Source organism: Martes martes, assembly GCF_963455335.1.
Source record: "Martes martes genome assembly, chromosome: 7".
Taxonomy (NCBI): domain Eukaryota; kingdom Metazoa; phylum Chordata; class Mammalia; order Carnivora; family Mustelidae; genus Martes; species Martes martes.
In genome coordinates, this window is record NC_137894.1 from 140257627 (window position 1) to 140275114 (window position 17488).

At 50.9% G+C, this 17488-nt stretch overlaps 1 protein-coding gene across 3 annotated transcripts in view; it reads left to right on the plus strand.

Annotated features, from left to right (window-relative positions):
* WDR25 (WD repeat domain 25) overlaps window positions 1-17488 on the plus strand; it is a 141971-nt gene that overhangs the window by 80537 nt on the left and 43946 nt on the right. For all 3 annotated transcript variants that reach the window (XM_080807775.1, XM_080807774.1, XM_080807776.1), the window contains one exon: window positions 6150-6297. In XM_080807775.1, the coding sequence (XP_080663901.1) occupies window positions 6150-6297 (148 nt within the window). The remainder of the gene's footprint in view (window positions 1-6149; window positions 6298-17488) is intronic.

Below are 17488 nucleotides of genomic sequence, written 5' to 3' on the forward strand. Positions count from 1 at the left end.
ATTTGCAGACAACCTAATTGTCTATGTAGAAAATTCTACTGAATCTACAAAAATAAAAAAAACTTCTAGAATTGAAAATTTGGTTTAGCAAGATTGCAGAATTCAAGATCAATATGCAAAAATTAATTGTACTTCTGTGTATTGGAAATGAAGAACCTAAAATTAAAAATCAAAAAATACCATTTACAATATCATCAAAAACATGAAGTAATTAGGGATAAGTTCGTCAAAAGATGTGCAGGATTTTTTCGTTAAAAAACTACAAACCAGGGGCACCTGGGTGGCTCAGTGGGTTAAAGCCTCTGCCTTCAGCTCAGGTCATGATCCCAGAGTCCTGGGATTGAGCCCCACATCGGGCTCTCTGCTCAGCAGGGAGCCTGCTTCTCCCTCTCTCTCTGCCTGCCTCTCTGCCTACTTGTGATCTCTGTCTGTCAAATAAATAAACAAAATCTTAAAAAAAAAAAAAAAGAAGCTACAAACCATTGCTTAGAGAAATTAAGGAAGACCTGAATAAAAGGAGAGACATAGCCCATTCACACCCTGGAAGACTCAGTACTTCTAGCCTTTGACACACCCACTGTAAAGGAATCCGAAAGCTTTGGCAGGCAGATGACTTGGTGAAGGCTTGGGCACTGGTTGCACAGGCTTGCTGAGCTAGTGAGTCTGATCATGGTCTCTAGAATGATATCCTGGGGCAACAGGGCGTGTCAAGGGGTGGAGAAGAGGCCAGGAGGTGCGGCTGAACTAGGAAGGTCTGCAAGGAGCTGTCAGAAAGGGGCCAAATGGGAGGCAAATCTCACCCAGAAGTTTGATAGTCATTATGTCTGGGTGGTAGATGTATGGATGATTCTTACTTTCTTCTTTGTGTTTCTGTGTCTCCAGCCCCCCTCTAGAGCAGACTTCTAATATAATCAGAGAAACCATAATCTTGTAGTCGATTCCTATGGGATATATATATATTTTTTGCACATCACATAATTTGAATATTTTACAAGGAGATTGTATTTGTTTTGTAATAAAAAACAAAAGACAGACAGGTAGGCAAGAAGAACATTGCTGAAGAAACAGGTTTATTTGTTTGTTTTAAAGATTTTATTTATTTATTTGACAGAGAGAGATCACAAGTAGGCAGAGAAGCAGGCACAGAGAGAGGAGGAAGCAGGCTCCCTGCTGAGTGGAGAGCCTGATGCGGGGCTCGATTCCAGGACCCTGAGACCATGACCCGAGCCGAAGGCAGAGGCTTTAACCCACTGAGCCACCCAGGGGCCCTGAAGAAACAGGTCTTAAGAGACCGGGAAACTCCTGGTGGGGCCATGTATCGGTAACCGGGATGTGGGAACCACAGTAAATACGGGCTAGCCGGGCAAATGCACATTTTACTTGACATGTTCTTCCCGAGTCTGACTTCTGTTGGACACAAAATGTCTCTTTCCAGTTAATGCATCAAGTCATCTTAGAACATTTGACAGAAGATTTAACTCCTTAATTCCATGGAGGCAGATTGGGATCTCTAATTACTTAATTGAAAAAAGGTACACACTTCAGGCTGGCACAGTGTTTGGGAATTAATCTTTAAAACCTGACAGTGAACATGAAATTCAATTAGGGAGAGCGATTAGCGGAGGTTCTTCTCTCCTCCACCCTGGGTAGCTTTGAGAAGTGGCTGACTGCTCTGCATTGATTCTGATGCTATCCTTGTGTATACATCAACCAGGAGAGCCAAGTACGCATTTTTCACTTCAGAGGGGAGTTATCGGACCATTTACAGGTGGATGGATTTCCTTAACCACGTCTCCACGGCTGATTCGGAAGGCCCCCGACCAAGAATTCAGACTCACCAGTTTGCTGCTTTGGGCCTTGGTGCTTTCTCCTCCTCTTCTCTTCTTCCTCCTCCTCCTTTCTTAACATTCTCCTCCTCTTCATTTTGTTGGTTCTACCTTCCAAGCGAGGCCGCTTTTGCCCTGCCTCCAGCTGGCCCAACCGTGCTCCTCTCTCCCCTCCTGCTCACTTACGCCCTCGGTCTTTACCACTGCCTGTATGCTACATAGATTCTGCTTGTTTAACTTGTTTGGCGTCTGTCTCATTGAAGGCAGGGATTTTGTTTTACTTGTTTCCTGCTGAACCAGGCCTGGCTGATGCAGGTACTCGGGAAATGTTTGTTGAATGAATGAAAAAATGAGTTTATTTTTTTATATGTATGTATGCATGTATGTATTTAGAGTTGGAGAGGGGCAGAGGGAGAGAATCTTTTTTTTTTTTAAATTTTATTTATTTATTTGATAGACAGAGATTACAAGTAGGCAGAGAGACAAGGCAGAGAGAGAGGAGGAAGCAGGCTCCCCGTGGAGCAGAGAGCCCGATGTGGGTCTCGATCCCAGGACCCTGGGATCATGACCTGGGCCAAAGGCAGAGGCTTTAACCCACTGAGCCACCCAGGAGAGAGAGAATCTTAAGTAGGCTCAGTGCCCAGCACAGAGCCCACCACAGGGCTCGATCTCACAACCCTGAGATCATGAACTGTGCCGAAATCAAGATTAGGATGCTTAGCTGACTGAGCTACCCAGGGGCTCCCAAAATGAATAGTTTAATAGATGGAAACCTTTGGGAATATATGCTTCAGAGCATAGTCATTCTCTCTCTCTCTCTCTTTCTCAGAAATACAGCATAGTGTGCGCAGTGCCCTTCTCTCAGCGCCATCCCTCCGCCACCACTCCCTGGAGTGACTGTCATCTTCATATATGTTGTTACAGTCTTACTGCAAACGCACAAATAAACATCCCAGAATTTTGCATCATGTGTGTTTTTAAGATTGTGGTAAAATGCATATAGCACAGGATTCTCTGTTTTAACCATGTTCAAGTGCACAGTTCAGTGGCATTGAACACACGGACTTTGCTGTGCAACCATTATCACCATCCATCTCTAGAACTCTTTATCTCACAAAACTAAAACTCTGTCCCCATTAAACACTGACTCCCCAATCTCTCCTCCCCCAGCCCCTGTCCCCCCCACCATTCTCCTTTCTATAGTTATGATTTTGACTATTCTAGGAACCTTGTGTAAGTGGAATGATAGTGGTATTTGCCCTTCTGTGTCTGGCTTATGTCACTCAGCACAGTGTCTTCAAGGTCCATCCATGTTGGGGCAGGTGTCAGAACCTCTCTCCTTTTTAAGGCTGAATGTATATGAACGGTATATGAACAGTATATGAACGGACCATGTGTGGCTGATCCATTCATCTGTCGATGGACACTGAGGTTGCTTCCAACTTTTGGCTCCCGTGAATAATTCTGCTGTGAACTTTGGTGTGCAGGTATCTCTTCGAGACCCGCTTTCAGTTTGTTGAGCGCACACGCACACACATGCACACACGCACACACACAAGTGGAATTGCTGGATCCTGTCGTGACTCTGTGCACAATTTTTTTTTTTTTTTAAATTTATTTATTTGTTAGAGAGAGAGCGAGCGAGCACAGGCAGACAGAGTGGTAGGCAGAGGCAGAGGGAGAAGCAGGCTCCCCGCGGAGCAGGGAGCCCGATGTGGGACTCGATCCCAGGACGCTGGGATCATGACCTGAGCCGAAGGCAGCCGCTCAACCAACTGAGCCACCCAGGCGTCCCTGTGCACAATTTTTTTAAAGATTTTATTTATTTGAGAGTGCGAGAGAGAGCACAAGTGGTGGGGAGGGGCAGAGGGAGAGGGAGAAGCAGGCTTCCGGCTGAGTAGGGAGCCCGAGGATGACGAGGATGATGCAGGACTCGATTCCAGGACCCCAGGATCCTGACCTGAGCTGGAGGCAGAGGCTTTAACCCACTGAGCCCCCCAGGCCCCACCCTGTGTATAATTTTTTAAGAAACCGTCACACTGTTGTTCACTAGGCTGTGCCATCTCATATTCCCTCAACAGTGCGTGGGGCTTCTCATTTCTCCACATTCTCCCCAACATTTGCCCTTTTCTTTCTTCCTTCCTTCCTTTCTGTCTTTCTTTTCTTCTTCTCCTTCTTCTTCTTTATAGAAGCAGTGTTTCTTGTGTTTTTATAACTTAGATGGTATCTTGCGTATATGCAGCTCGTCTTATTGTAATCAATATTGCTTTTTATTGTTTAGCCGTGTTAACCCTGTAGGTGTAACTCATTAATTTTACTCTATTTCTTCTATTAAAGAGTCATACTTGTACATAGTTTTGAAAAAAACTGCACTCTGCTCTCCTACCACAAACTCCCACTCCACTTTGAAGGCTTCTGGCTGTTTCTTCCATTATTTCTGTCCATATTTCTTTTTCTTTTTTTTTTTTTAAAGATTTTATTTATTTATTTGACAGACAGAGATCACAAGTAGGCAGAGAGGCAGGCAGAGAGGAAGGGAGAAGCAGGCTCCCCACCAAGCAGAGAGCCCGATGCGGGGCTCGATCCCAGGACCCCGGGATCATGACCTGAGCCGAAGGCAGAGGCTTTAACCCACTGAGCCACCCAGGCGCCCCTCTGTCCATATTTCTAACTTTTTTTTTTTTTTTTAAAGTAGGCTCTACGTCCAGTGTGGGGCTGGAACTCACGTTGAGATAAGAGTTGCTGGTCTAACTACTGAGCTAGCCAGGCACCCTTCTGTCCATATTTCAGATGTAAATGCTGCTCTTTCTTGATTTTTCCGTTTGAGACCCCAGCTCTTAGCCCTCAGAAGACACAAAGATCTGAGCTCCGTTGCATTCTTCCATGGCTGCTGTTGACCTCTTGTTTTCTTAAGCTCAGACACTTACATACACCCAGAAAACATGCTTTCAGACTCTGGTCCTTTGCATTTTGAGGACTTTCAAGATACAGCAGGGTGAATTTTCCCATCTTGAAAGGGAAGTCTGTCTCTGGATTGGGTCTGCAGATGTTACATTTTGGGTTATTAGGAAAATGAAGGACATGGAGCTTGGGTTCCCTGATGTAACTGAGAGAGGGTCAGAGAGCACTGCTGTTAAGAACTGCGGGTATGATTCACGGACCTGTACCCCTGGGACAAATAATACACTATATGGTAATAAAAGTAATTAATAATAATAATAATAAAAAGAACTGTGTGTATGGCAAGCCCCAAGGAGCACGCCCATGAGCCCCACTCATTCCTCACCACAGTCCTTGGGATGAGGCTCTTCTTATCCCCACTTCATGGAGGAGGAGAGCGAGGCCCAGGCAGGCCAAGCTGCTTGACCAGGTCACTTAACCTGCAGGCGGAAGCATCGCACGGCAGGCGCTTGGCTCCGATGCCCGTGTTCAGGCTGCAGTGCTCCTCCTGCTTCTCACGTTCGATCCTCTGAGCCAGCTCAGATGGTGGGTGGGAGCATACCCTGCTTCCTGTAGTGGCAGCGAGGGTGGGAGACTAGCCCTGCTGAGTGTGCGTGCCAGGCCCAGAGCCAGCCCCGTCAGGCTCCATGCTAACCAGCCTTTCCCTGGGGATCCCGGGACAGGTGGTGAAGGGCTCTCTCATGCGTGCAGTGGCCCTGGCTCTTGGAACGTGTGGTTCTGTACTTAAGGGCTTCAAAAATGTATCTCAGAAGCCATTGACTCTACTTGGGGCTTTTTGCCATGGGCCTCATCACCATGGAAAGCCAGGGTGGGAATGAAGGACCATACCTTCTCCCTAGGAAAAAGAAGAGCTGGTCCTTTGGGCAGATGCTGGCTCTTTGCCCCCATATAAGCACAGGTGTGGCAAGGCTGTGTTTTGGATCTTACTCTTAAAGTGGGACCCGTGAAGCTAGGTTGACCTGGTGCAATGTCCCCTCCAGGACTCACAAAGCCCTTTCTCAGAGGACAGATGTCAGAGACTGGTGAGACTGGGCTACAAGAAGGTGAGCAGAGCATGAGGTTTGGAGCAGCTGCAAAGTGGACGGGAAGGGCTGGGTGGCTGAGTGGCAGAACGCGGACTTGCTGTTTTCTTGTGGGCTCCCTTGACTCCAGGAGAGGTTTTGGGAAAAGCTCCCCTTCACCTCGCCAGCCCCAAGCCTTTACACTTTAGCAAGGAAAAGTCTTAACAGCTAGGTATTGTTTTGATGGTAAAATAATAGGAATCTAGTTCCACTATGAAACCCTCTCCTCCTGTAGAGGGGCCACCCTTAGCCCCGGAGATCAGGGCCCGTTCTGACATCTGTTACTGTGTTTACCTCGTAGGTGTGGAACGCTGTGGACTCAGGCCGCTGCCTGCAGACCTACTCCCTGCACAGCGAGGCGGTGCGGGCTGCCCGCTGGTCTCCCTGTGGCCAGCGCATCCTCAGTGGTGGCTTCGACTTCGCCCTGCATCTAACAGACCTTGAAACAGGTATGTTTCATTGCACTATTACCCTGAGGCCCCCCTTCCTCTTCGGGAAGCTTCTCGGGGGGGATCAGCAGCCACAAGCTGCATATGGCATCAGGGTGGTTGGAAACAGCCCTCAGGAGAGGCCCACAGTTGGCATGTTTCCAGGGCATTTTCCCGGAACCAAGACTCTCCACAGAGGGTTCGAGGTGAGCCTCTGCCAGCCTGCCGAGAGGACAGAGCCCCAAGGTTGTCTCAGCCCCAAGCTGTGGGGCTGGATAAAGAGGTGGCTTTTTAATCAACTTCTGACATGTAATTTGTACCAAAATAGATTTAGCTTTATCACAATGTCCTTTGGTTGAAATCAGTTTAGAATTCCTGTCAATTCATTATCATTGAAAGGCTGTAAGGAATGATTCCAGCTCATAAGGAAAGTCTGCAAACGAGTTCTGCCTTAATGCCTACACTGAAAAGGCATTTGGGCAAGATGGATTTGTGCTGGGCAAATCCACAGGGGGCTCTTGACAAGCAGGGCGAGAAGGAGAGAGAAGTCAGCAGAAGGACTTGACGTTCCCGAGTGCTCCTGTGCAACAGGCCCTCTCTCTGCACCTGGTCCAGCCGCAGCCCCCGAGTGGGGTCCTGTCCGTGCTCTTCTGGTGAGGACAGAGCCAGGAGATGCCTGCTGGCTTGAAACCTCTGCCCCTGACCCACGGTGGCTGGTCTCAGCACCCACATTGCCTTTGCCTCCCTGGGCTGCTTCTGGTCACTTCACTGCTGGACACTACTGCCAGGGTCGGGAGGGGAGGCCGGCATTCCCACCCATCCCTTGGGTGTCCCCTTCAGTCTTCAGAGCGGCCTCCCATGCCCGGCAGTCTCCCAGGGCCCGGTGAGCAGAGATGACAGTTCTGGGCCCTTGCACGCAGCCCCTCCCCTGCAGCTTGGAGGGGGGCAGGGAAGGAGCACAGTGGATGGACCGGGGTAACTGTGGGCTTTGTTTCCCGCCCCGAGCACCCTCAGCTCCTCTGGTCTGCTGAGGGGCGGCCTCGCAGCTCCTCTGACTGAGCCCCATGCGCCCTCAGTGGGGATGATGACAAGATCGATGTCTGTGTCAGTGGCCAGTACTGTGCCACAGGCTTTATACGTGTCAGTCCTCACAGCCTGTGGCCCATGGTTCTTTCCCCCATTTCACAGCGGAGAAGCCTGAGGCCCACAGCAGCCGGGAGCTGGCTCAGAGCCTCCCAGTGGTGCATGGCAAGTGGTGTGTGGAGCCATGTCTGCAGTTGCGGATCCCGGGCCCTTTCTCCCGTGCCGAGTGTGTGGTGGTTTTCTTCTCGACAGAGTGTTTCCCCAGTGGTTTGTGGTCTTACCATGAGCCCGCAGGGCCGGTGAGGGGGCCGTGGCTCAGGGGTTCGGTGCCACTTAGTTGGTGATGACTACAGCAGGTGATGCTCCCCTCCAGCCTTCCATGCGTGGTCTCATTTAGGCCCCACTCACCCTTCAGGGCTGGTACCACCAGACTTCTCTTTTCACGCACGGGTCTGCCCGGCTTGCCGGGGTGCCTGTGTGCTCAGTAAGCCATGCTCAGCGTTGGAGACGCCACCCCAGAAGCTCTTGTTTGCTGTGGGACACAGAAGTGCAGAGAGAATCCCAGGTTCCCTGGGGATTCTCAGCGATGGACTGAGGTATAAGAAGTGCAAAAACATCGGGCCTAGAAGATCAAGAAAAACTTCCGGGAGGAAGTGGAACCTGCCCTGAGGCAGGAGCTGGGGGGACAGAGAAGCTAGGTGAAGGGGGTATGGTTGAGGGAGAGCGAAGCGGGTTCTCAGTAGACAGGACAATGAGGACAGGATCGTTCCAGGAACACGAACCGCATGGTGCGCATGGATACGTGGGGTGCAGGGATCTGGGGCAGCGAGTCTGGAGGGGCAGGAACAGGAGCTTGAGCTGCATGCAGTTCCTGGCCTGTGAAGAACGTATTCTCCAGGCACTTTTCCCCACTCCAGGATCACTGAGCACCCATGGGGACCTGCGCCGCCCACCCACAGAGTAAAGGAGTGATGCTTTTCACATACTGGGGCGGGGGGGCGGTGATGCTGGGTTAAGCAAATACAAGTTCATTTGATAACATCAATGGATTCCTAGTGGTTCTGTGTCCTAATGGATCTTCTCAACCAACAGATGTTAGACAGATAGTGCCATTGTGTGTGTGGGTGTGTGTGAGTGTGTGTGCATGTGGGGGGTGGTTCTGAAATTTTAGATGTTGAGAGTTTCCCTGCCTCACAAGTTAGGGACTGCCACAGCAGATGGCAGCAGGGGGCCACTGCTGAGTTTGGAGCAGAAGAGAATCATGGTACTCTGGGCAGTCCTCCCTGGTGTCCGCGGCTGGGTGGGTATGACCCGAGGGTGGAGAGCAGGAGGAGGGAGGAGGCATGCCTCGCCCAGTTGGTGGCAGATCTTCACTGGAGAGAAGCTTGTGTGGCTTCAGGCCCAGCGTGCTCCTCCAGCTGCGCTGTGTTGGGGGGTATAGGGAAGGCACGGCCTCTGTCCTCAGGGCTTTGCCTGAGATGGAGGACTTTGCCACTCCACCCGTCTCCCAGGAATACCACTCCTCCCCGGTTCATCTTTTGAGAGCTCAGTTATGTTCATTCGTAGGTACTTACTGAGTACCTGCTGTGGACAGGACCTGGTGGGGGCTGTAGTGGTGAGCTTATTGGACATTTTCTGTCCCTTGGGGGCAAGGGTCTCAGGGTTTGGACCGTACCCTTGGGGAAGCCCTCCAGTCCCTAGATGGGGCCTCTCCTGCCAAGAGGGTTGCTGGTTTCTGTGTCTGTCTCCCTGACTAGTGTGGGTGCTCCTTGAAATGGGGCCTGTCCTGGGGGTCCACGTGTCTCCCATCATCTGGCCAGGGCTGGCTCGGAGCAGCTGCTCAGTGTGTGAGTGGAGGCTGGCACGTGCTGGGCAGTGAGAGCCATCAGTGGCTGCCAGGGTGGGCGAGTAGGCTCCCCCCGGCTCTGCATCCCACCTCAGCTCTGCGTCCCGACCCCAGGTTGTTCTAAGGGTTTTCTTTAGCAGAGGTCGGTGGGCTTGGGCAGCCCCTGTGGCTCTCGGCCTGGTTTGACTCATCTCGTCCTTTCTCATCACTGAGTCTGATTTTCCTTTTTACTTGATCTGCCTCTTTCCGCCCTTGGTGATTTGGCTTTTTCATTTCAATCTAATTAGAACTCCCTGCCAGGAGAAGGCAATGCAGGGCGTTCTCACCGCAGTGCTTTGGGAATTAGTCACTCGGTGCCCATTGTCGTTAATGGGAATTTGGCGCCAAGGCCATTTATCCTGGTGTCCTCAATCAATACAGTTAAAAATCTGTGGATTCTAAAATGTCAATACCCGGCCTGAAATATGGAGGGCCAGCAACATTTTATCTCGTTAATTTATAGTTCTGACGGGCTGTTGGCTTATAAGACAACCATGAATCAACACCTAAATAAAATCCGCTCACAGATTCATTATTTTTGGTGCTCCCGCTTCAGTCTGTAATCTTCCTAACAAAACGTCTCTAGTGCATTAGGCTGAGGTGGCCTCAGGGAACCCTGGCCGACTCCATCAGGGCCCGAATGTCGCCTGCCTTATGAGTCAGCTGTCCTGCACATCAAATGGGCCAGTCGCCTCAGAATCCCCCGAAGACCTCGCTCTGTTCAGTTCTGCTGGCGCTGGTGTCTTGCAGGTTCCAGCCCCTTGGGCAATTGCCCCCAGCCTGGCTGTTCAGGCCTCAGAGGTACGCAGGGCCTCTTACTTTGCATTTGTTGGCTGCAAAGGAGCCAACAAACTCTCCGTGGAGCCCCCAGGGCCCTGGCTGGAGGGGGCACCCTGTCCTTCTTCCTTTGGTCTGGTCGGCTCTCTTGATGTGTGTCCAGCCTGTCCTGGACGTCCGTGCAATGCCGCCTGGTCCCAGGTACCTGATGCTGGAGGCAGTGCAGTGGGATGGGAGGAGCGCGGATGGCGGAGCAGATGTGTCCTTCCACTTAGTTTCCGCCTCTGTGGGAGGGGGCGCCGCCCTTGGCTGGTGGTGGGCCGGTTGAGGGGAATAGCTGAGACGGCGTTCGTGGTTGCTTTACAGAATGCCTGGCCCAGGGTAGGTGTGCAGCAAAAGATGTCCCTCCCTGCCCTCCATCACTGCCCCCCGAGACCCTTCAGAGGGTGGGACAGAATGACCTTGTCACTGCCGAGTGTCCAGAGACTCTGGTTGCTGAGCCGTTTCCTCATCTGCAGTGGCTTTGGTGGCTTGGCTTCAAAAGTCCCCAGTCCGGCGATCCCCCAGCCGGCTTACTGGTGTGGCCCCTGGTCCTCTGTGTGGGTCTGGGGAGCAGGCTGGGAAGAAAACAGGCCTTCCAGGGCTCTCCCAGCGTCTCCTCTATGTTTTGCTTCTCCATGACAAAATACTACTAGTGGTAGGCGAGCAGCTTCCTCCTGGTGATGGACGGCAGCTGCCCTTCGTTTAGGGTGCGCACGCAGACCTCCCACAGCCCAGCCTCCAGGCGCCCAGTGCTGGAGAAGGTCCATGGCCGCCTTTACTCAGATACCCACTGCTCGCAGCCTGGGCTCCCCCAGCCCAGGGGAGTAGCTCCTCCTGCTCTGGGGGTCCCTGTGTCTTTCAGTAGGAGGCTGGGGGGCATGAAGATGAGCAGCCGGTTGGGACTGGACCCATACGTGGCCATTCCTCTTGTTTTCCAAGAAGTGTGCTCTGGTCATCGTGTTTGGGGCCCCCATCACAGAAGCACTCCAGGAAAGGGGAATATCCCATAGGCAGCGTGCACCGTGGCGTGGGCCAGGCCCTGGGTGATGTGGCTCTGGTTCCTAGCACTCTGCTTGGCGTGTATCAAGCTGAGATTAATAGAGAGATGTTAGTCCCTTTGCTTATTATGTATTTAGTCTCTACTCCAACCTTTGAAGACAGTGTTTTTATCCCCATTTCACTGACCTACTAGACACTGAGGCTGGGAATATTCAGGGACTTGCACAAGGCCTCATAGCCAGCAGTGACAGAGCTGGATCCACCTCTGGCCTGTGTGACTGGCAGAGGCCACCACGTCTGCTTCCCTGCTGTGGACGAACCGTTTGCTTAGGGGAGCCTGCTTGCTCCCCGCTACCCCCGCCAGCAGCTGGCTTGCCTCCTGTGGAGATAACTTAGGGCCTCCAGGAGAAAGGCGCGCTGAGGTGGAGCTCACCTGGGCCTTCTGAAAGAGGCTTCTCTGGCTGCTGACGGCCGCCTCTCCTGTGGGAGAACTGTTAGCCGTGACGATCTGAGGACGCTTGGCATAGGAAGGGTGAGAAGTATCCAAATTCAAACTCTGATGAAGGGGACCAGGAGTTCATGGGGCTTTAAAGAAGATGCCGCGGATGGGACTCCTTTTGGGCTGAGGAGTGCCACCCGCCACGTCTTGGAGGAGGTGCCCGGGCTTCTCCATTCTTTGGCTTTTGAGCACCATGACTGTGTGTCCCCCCAGTACAGCTCAGAGAGACTCAGTTAGGCATCCTTCAGGTGACTGTGGAGGCCGGGAAGGCACACCCCCAGTGGCGTGAGCCCCCAGCCGGTGGGCACACGTGCAGCTCCTAGTGGTACTGGCATGTCTCGTGTAGCCTGTCCTTGGGGCCCAGGGCTTTGCCTGGATGGAGTCCCCGAGGGGCTGGAGCCCAGTGAGGGCTGAGCTGACATTGGTCCAGGTGCTGCCCCTCCAGTGCCTTCTTGCCCAGAGCAGCTGCCCGTGCTCCCTCCCACTGATGCAGGCGGGCCACCTGCTGACTCCCCTGCTTTCCCCTCGTCTGCAACCACCTGTAGTTTTCTCCTAAACTCATTCCTTCACTGACGCCCTGCTCCTGGCCCACTTTCAAATGAGCTTGTTCACAGGGCTGCGCCCTCTTCGGCCCCAGACCCCGGCCCCATTCCCATGCACACCTTTTCTCTTACACTCTGACGCGTTGTTCTCTCCAGTCTCAGGCTTCTTTTCTTCCCTCCTTCTGCACAGCTTTGGGGTGGGAACTGACCCTAGTTCTGGATATTAAATCCGATGTTCTTGGACTTCGGTGAAACACCCTGCCAGCCCATATCTCACTCTTTGGAAGGCGCCTGCAGGTCCCGCCGCAGGTCCGCACACATCCAAGCCGTCACCCTCTGGGTGGAGAAAAGGCGGGTTTTCCTCAACGGTGCTAGTTCCCTGGCTTCCAGCCCAGCCCGGGCGGCGCATCATCTCTGTGCACGCGCTCGGTGGCCGCCCCCCCGGGGTCAGGCAGCCTCCGGGGACCGGCCAGGAGCCTGAGCACAGGTGCTTGTGGGGCCCCAGAAAGCCAACTTGCAGCAAAACTTTTGTACTCACCTTGTTTGCAAGTTGAGAACTTTTTTTTTTTTTTTTTTTAAATTTTAGAAAATTCAGTCTTGTCCAGATAACGAAGAGCCGTGGCCAGACTCGGTGTAATCGAGGTCTCGCCGCTGCGGCCGCCTGCTCTTGCTTGGCAGCCGTGGCCTATCAGCGGGCTGGGGCCTGCCGGCTTCCATGCTGCTCTCTTGGTTTAGGACAGCGGCTTCAGCACTTTCTTACCCCAGTTTTGCGGATTGGAGAGCCCCGCTGGGCTGAGCCGGAGGCCCCCCCTGCTCTGCGGGGGACCTGCAGATGCAAGCCCGTCTGCCTCTCACCCGGACCCTTCCCAGGACTCTGCCAAGGCGGCCGCTGCTTCTGATTCACAGAGTTTGATTTGGAAGTTAGTAAGCCCCTTTTCTCGTTAACTTGGAGTCAGGATGGTTAGATTTACAGCTGGCTGAGTACTTCCCAGAGGATGAGTGTAACGATATTGATTTTAGCGAAATGAGTCATATGCCGCCTGCCTGGAACACGCGCTCAATCACCACAAGCCAACGGCATCAGCTTTCCCCGTCAGCGTCTCCCCTCCATGTGCCTGAGTCCGTGGACGTGAACAAAGAGCTGAGGAGAAGGAAAGGTCACAGATCGCTTGCAGTCAGGCGGGGCAGGGTGCAGAGAGCAGGGCTCTGGGTCCAGCCTCCCTCCCAGCAGGGCTGACTTGTGTGGCCTTGTGAGGGCCTGCCTCCCTGAGCTTTCATTTCTCCTGCTGTGAAATGGACGAGTTACACCTACCACAGCGGGTTGTGGCATGACATGTGCAAGCTGCACGCAAGCCTGGAGGTCGCAGGTGCCATCTCCCTGCAGAGGAGGGCATGAACTTCCCCTCTCTTTCTTGGGAACCCATACTTGGGTTTCATCTGACCTGGATCAGATGTCTCTTGTGTGCCGGGAACTAGGCTGGGGGCCAGACATGCTGAGTGGAAAAGGAGGACCCTTGGGGACCCAGAGCCCTGCATGGTAATAGGGTTCCCCAAGGTAGGCATTAGGGTGGACAGGCAGCGTTGCCCCAGGCACGTGGGTGGTCTCCTGGGTCTCCGCCTGAGAAAGAAAGAGGGGCAACTCCGATGAATTCCCCGGCTAGTGTTACCAACTGCCTCATCTTAGCAACACTGGTGATGGAAGCTTGGGTAGTCATAGTAGTGTCAAGAGAACAAATTGAGTTTCTGCATTCTGTTTTAAACATATTTTTGCTCTAATGACGATTTATAGTTTATTTGTATCATTATTGATTCAAGGAGGGAAAGACGTGATTTCTCCTAACTCCAAGAGGATCTGAACGGTTCTTCTACTGGTTGAGTTCATTATAACCAGATCAATAAAGCCAGTGTTAGAGGATTAAATATTTTAAAACTCAATTTCCTGTAAGCAGCATACAGTGAACAAATAGAACTTTCTGTAACAAACATGTAAACAAGCAGAGATAGTCTCAAGGTTAAAGGTTACGTAGCAACTAGCCATTGTGCTTAAAGTAGCCTCACCGGAGAGGAGATGACAAACAAGGTACTCGATGTGTGAAAAGGCAGAGTGGGAACAAATCTGACGAGAAAGGACCTTCACCTCTGCTGTGGCTGGTGTTCAAGTTGGAGATCGTCTCTGATAAATACCTCCAGCCTTTGTCCATGTCTCTACAACAAAACGTAAAGGCTAGCCCAGGGGATCGTGTTCTCATAGTCTCAAAACAGAAACTCCAGATCATTCCTCTCAAGGTTCCTGCTGAACCTTGGTTTTAGCTTTTAATTTAACCAAGGATGATTTCAGGAATGGGTTTAATTTCTTTCAATCAAAGGCTCCCTTTTGTTGTTTGCTCGCCACCATGTCCTCTGGAACACTTTGTGTAATATGTAGCGTGTATGTTGCATGTCGCCCTCCAGGCAGCCTTATGCATATGAGGCTCTGCAAGGTTCCTCCCCTGGAAGTGACAGGGCTGGGATGGCACCTGGGTCTGTGTGGCTCTCAGCCCCTCTGCTATACCACCTCCTGCTCCGAGCACAGTGCTGGACCATGGCGGCTGGGGTCTTGATTTCTGAGCCACAGTCTTGTGCTCGACCTCCTTCCCTTTATGTTTCCCATTACAGATCTGGAAGCTTATTAAAGATTTTATTTATTTATTTGTTTGAGAGAGAGAGCGAGAGAGGGGGAACATAAACAGGGGGAGTGGGAGAGGGAGAAGCAGGCTTCCCGCTGAGCAGAGATTTCCCCATGCAGGGCTCGATCCCAGGACGCTGGGATCATGACTTAAGCTGAAGGCGGATGCTTAACCAACTGAGCCACTCAGGTGCCCCCAGAATTTTAAAATCTTTTAGTTTGGACCCTTTTAACAAATACAGCAAAGACCCAGTTCTTCCAAACAAAACTAGGAGAAAAGGCATAAACCATAGGTTGTCTTCTAACCAGGAACATTTTAGTACTTAAGAGATATAGATTCTCTTCTCAGTCTCTTTAGGAGGTTGAAGAATAACATGCAGAAATACATGTTTTGTGGGGGTTTTTTTCAGCAGAAAAGGTCCTCATCTTTTAGCAACTCAGCTTTTGCTTTCCTCCCATCTTTTCCCCATTGTTGGCAAGACTGTATCACTGCACTTTTTGAAAAAATTGGCTAATTCACCGCCATTTTTGAAATAAGCATGTATGCCATGGTTCAAGAAACGAGGAACACTTCCCTCTAGGCAGCTGGTTTGTTTTTCCTTTTGGGCTTAAGGACTGGCAGTGAATCTGAACCAGCAAGAGTCAGCAGTGGACTCGGTTGCCTCTGTCAGGAAGACAGATTTCTGGCCTGCTGGGGCCTTTGTGGTGGTGTGGGGGCCACAGTGGCATTTACGTGCTCCTTTTCCATCTAGGGGACACGACGGTTGTCCCTTCCCTCATCCCACACGTGGGTCCCCTAGCTCCTTGTCAGGAGCAAGCGTCCCGAGGCCTGAGCTGCAGGTCTGAGGCCCATCCTGAGAGCTCCGTGTGTGCGTCTCTGAGTCCTGGCCAGGGTGTGTGGAGACTGGGGCGGCAGCCCTCGGCTCCATCCTCCCTAGGAGTGGGTGGCTGCTAACTGGGCACATGAGGGGTGGTTTCTGACCACCAGCTGTAGCTGGAACGAGTTTCAGGACAGAAGAGGAAGCTCAAGGAATACCAGGTTTCTAGTTAGATTAATTCTTGGGGAGGGCAGTTCTTGTTTATTTGGGAGAGTTGCTTGTCTGTGGACCTGATGAGAGAGACACATAGGACCCAGACTACTGTGAGTCTGCTTATCTCTCCGATGCCTTTTTGGAAGAATTCTTTATTAAAAAAAAAAAAAACAACTCCAACATTATGACAACAATATTAGTATAATTTTAAAAGTTATCTCATTACCCCTAGAACAGTTCACTTCAAGTTGGTGAATCTCTTCCCAGTCTCTGTCCATACCAATCCCTACTTAATACTTACGTAATTCAAGAATAGGTATCAGGCATTGTCCGTCTTGCCAAAGAGCACTGTTTGTGATTCCAGTTTTAAGCAGCTTTTTAACATTCCACCAGGCAGACACCTGCATTTGCTTTAACTGCTCCCCTTGGGTTGGACAGCTATGCTGTTGCTTGTAGTCCTGTCACCGTCACAGATGGTGATGCAGTGGCTGGCTCTTGACAACATTGCAGTGACATAGGATGACCATGGAAATCTTTGTGCACTGCGTGTTTCAGCAACAGTTAGGGGCTTGTTGAGCTTAAAGAAGTGTAGAACCCTCATTTACAAAACCCCAATGTTCTCTGATGGCAAGTAACTGCAAACTGTGGGCCCCTGGAAGATGTTGGAAAAAAATCACAATCATCCATCATGGAAAAGGTGACACTTCAATAAAGAACAAGAGAGTGACTGCTTTCCAAGAAGTTTGTACTATGGGAAGAATGTTTTGAAAACTGATGTTTCTGTTTCCATCATTTTCTAAGTTTTATCGCTAAAAACTATGTGAACGTGTCACCTATTAAAAATGCTAAAATCTGCACTCTTAACTTGGGATCAGTTTTTCTAGTCTGCTTTAATATCCTTTAAGTGCAAATTCTGGTGGATTTTGAATTTGGTTGTTAAAAATATGCAAGTGCAGTGATACCTCTCTGATTAGTCGCAGGAACTGTTCTTTGACCCGAGGGGAGCCGGAGCTTCCCTAGTAAAATGTTCACACAGTCCTTTGGATCAGGGGTGGGTAGGAGTAGACAGCGTCTCCTTTGATGCCAGTGGTGAATGTCTTCCGTCCAGGTCTGTGCATCGCTGGGGGAAGTCTTTGCTGGCTCTGACAGTCCTCAGTGAGTAAACTGAAGCTGTAACTGGGCTACTTTCAAATCACTTAGTCACTGAAAGTTCCCTACGCCCAACTGGAAGTGGAGCCAGTTCGGAAGCTCTCACTAAAAATGTTGTAACTCGGGGCACCTGAGTGGCTCAGTGGGTTAAAGCCTCTGCCTTCGGCTCAGGTCATGATCTCGAGGTCCTGGGATCGAGCCCTGCATCCAGCTCTCTGCTCAGCAGGGAGCCTGCTTCCTCCTCTCTCTCTCTCTCTCTGCCTGCCTCTCCGCCTACTTGTGATCTCTATCTGTCAAATAAATAAATAAATGAAATCTTAAAAAAAAAAAAAAGTTGTAACTCATTTGATTTAATGATTTCGAAGGGCTTTGTTGGTGCACTTAGGAAATGGCATGTTAAAATATATTTGAAAATACTGGTTATTTTGTCCTTGTCTCATCCTTTAAAGTAGTTTATTTTTGGTATTTTATTTATTTATAAAATTAACATATAATATATTATTTGTCCCAGGGTATAAGTCTGTGAATCATCTGGCTTAC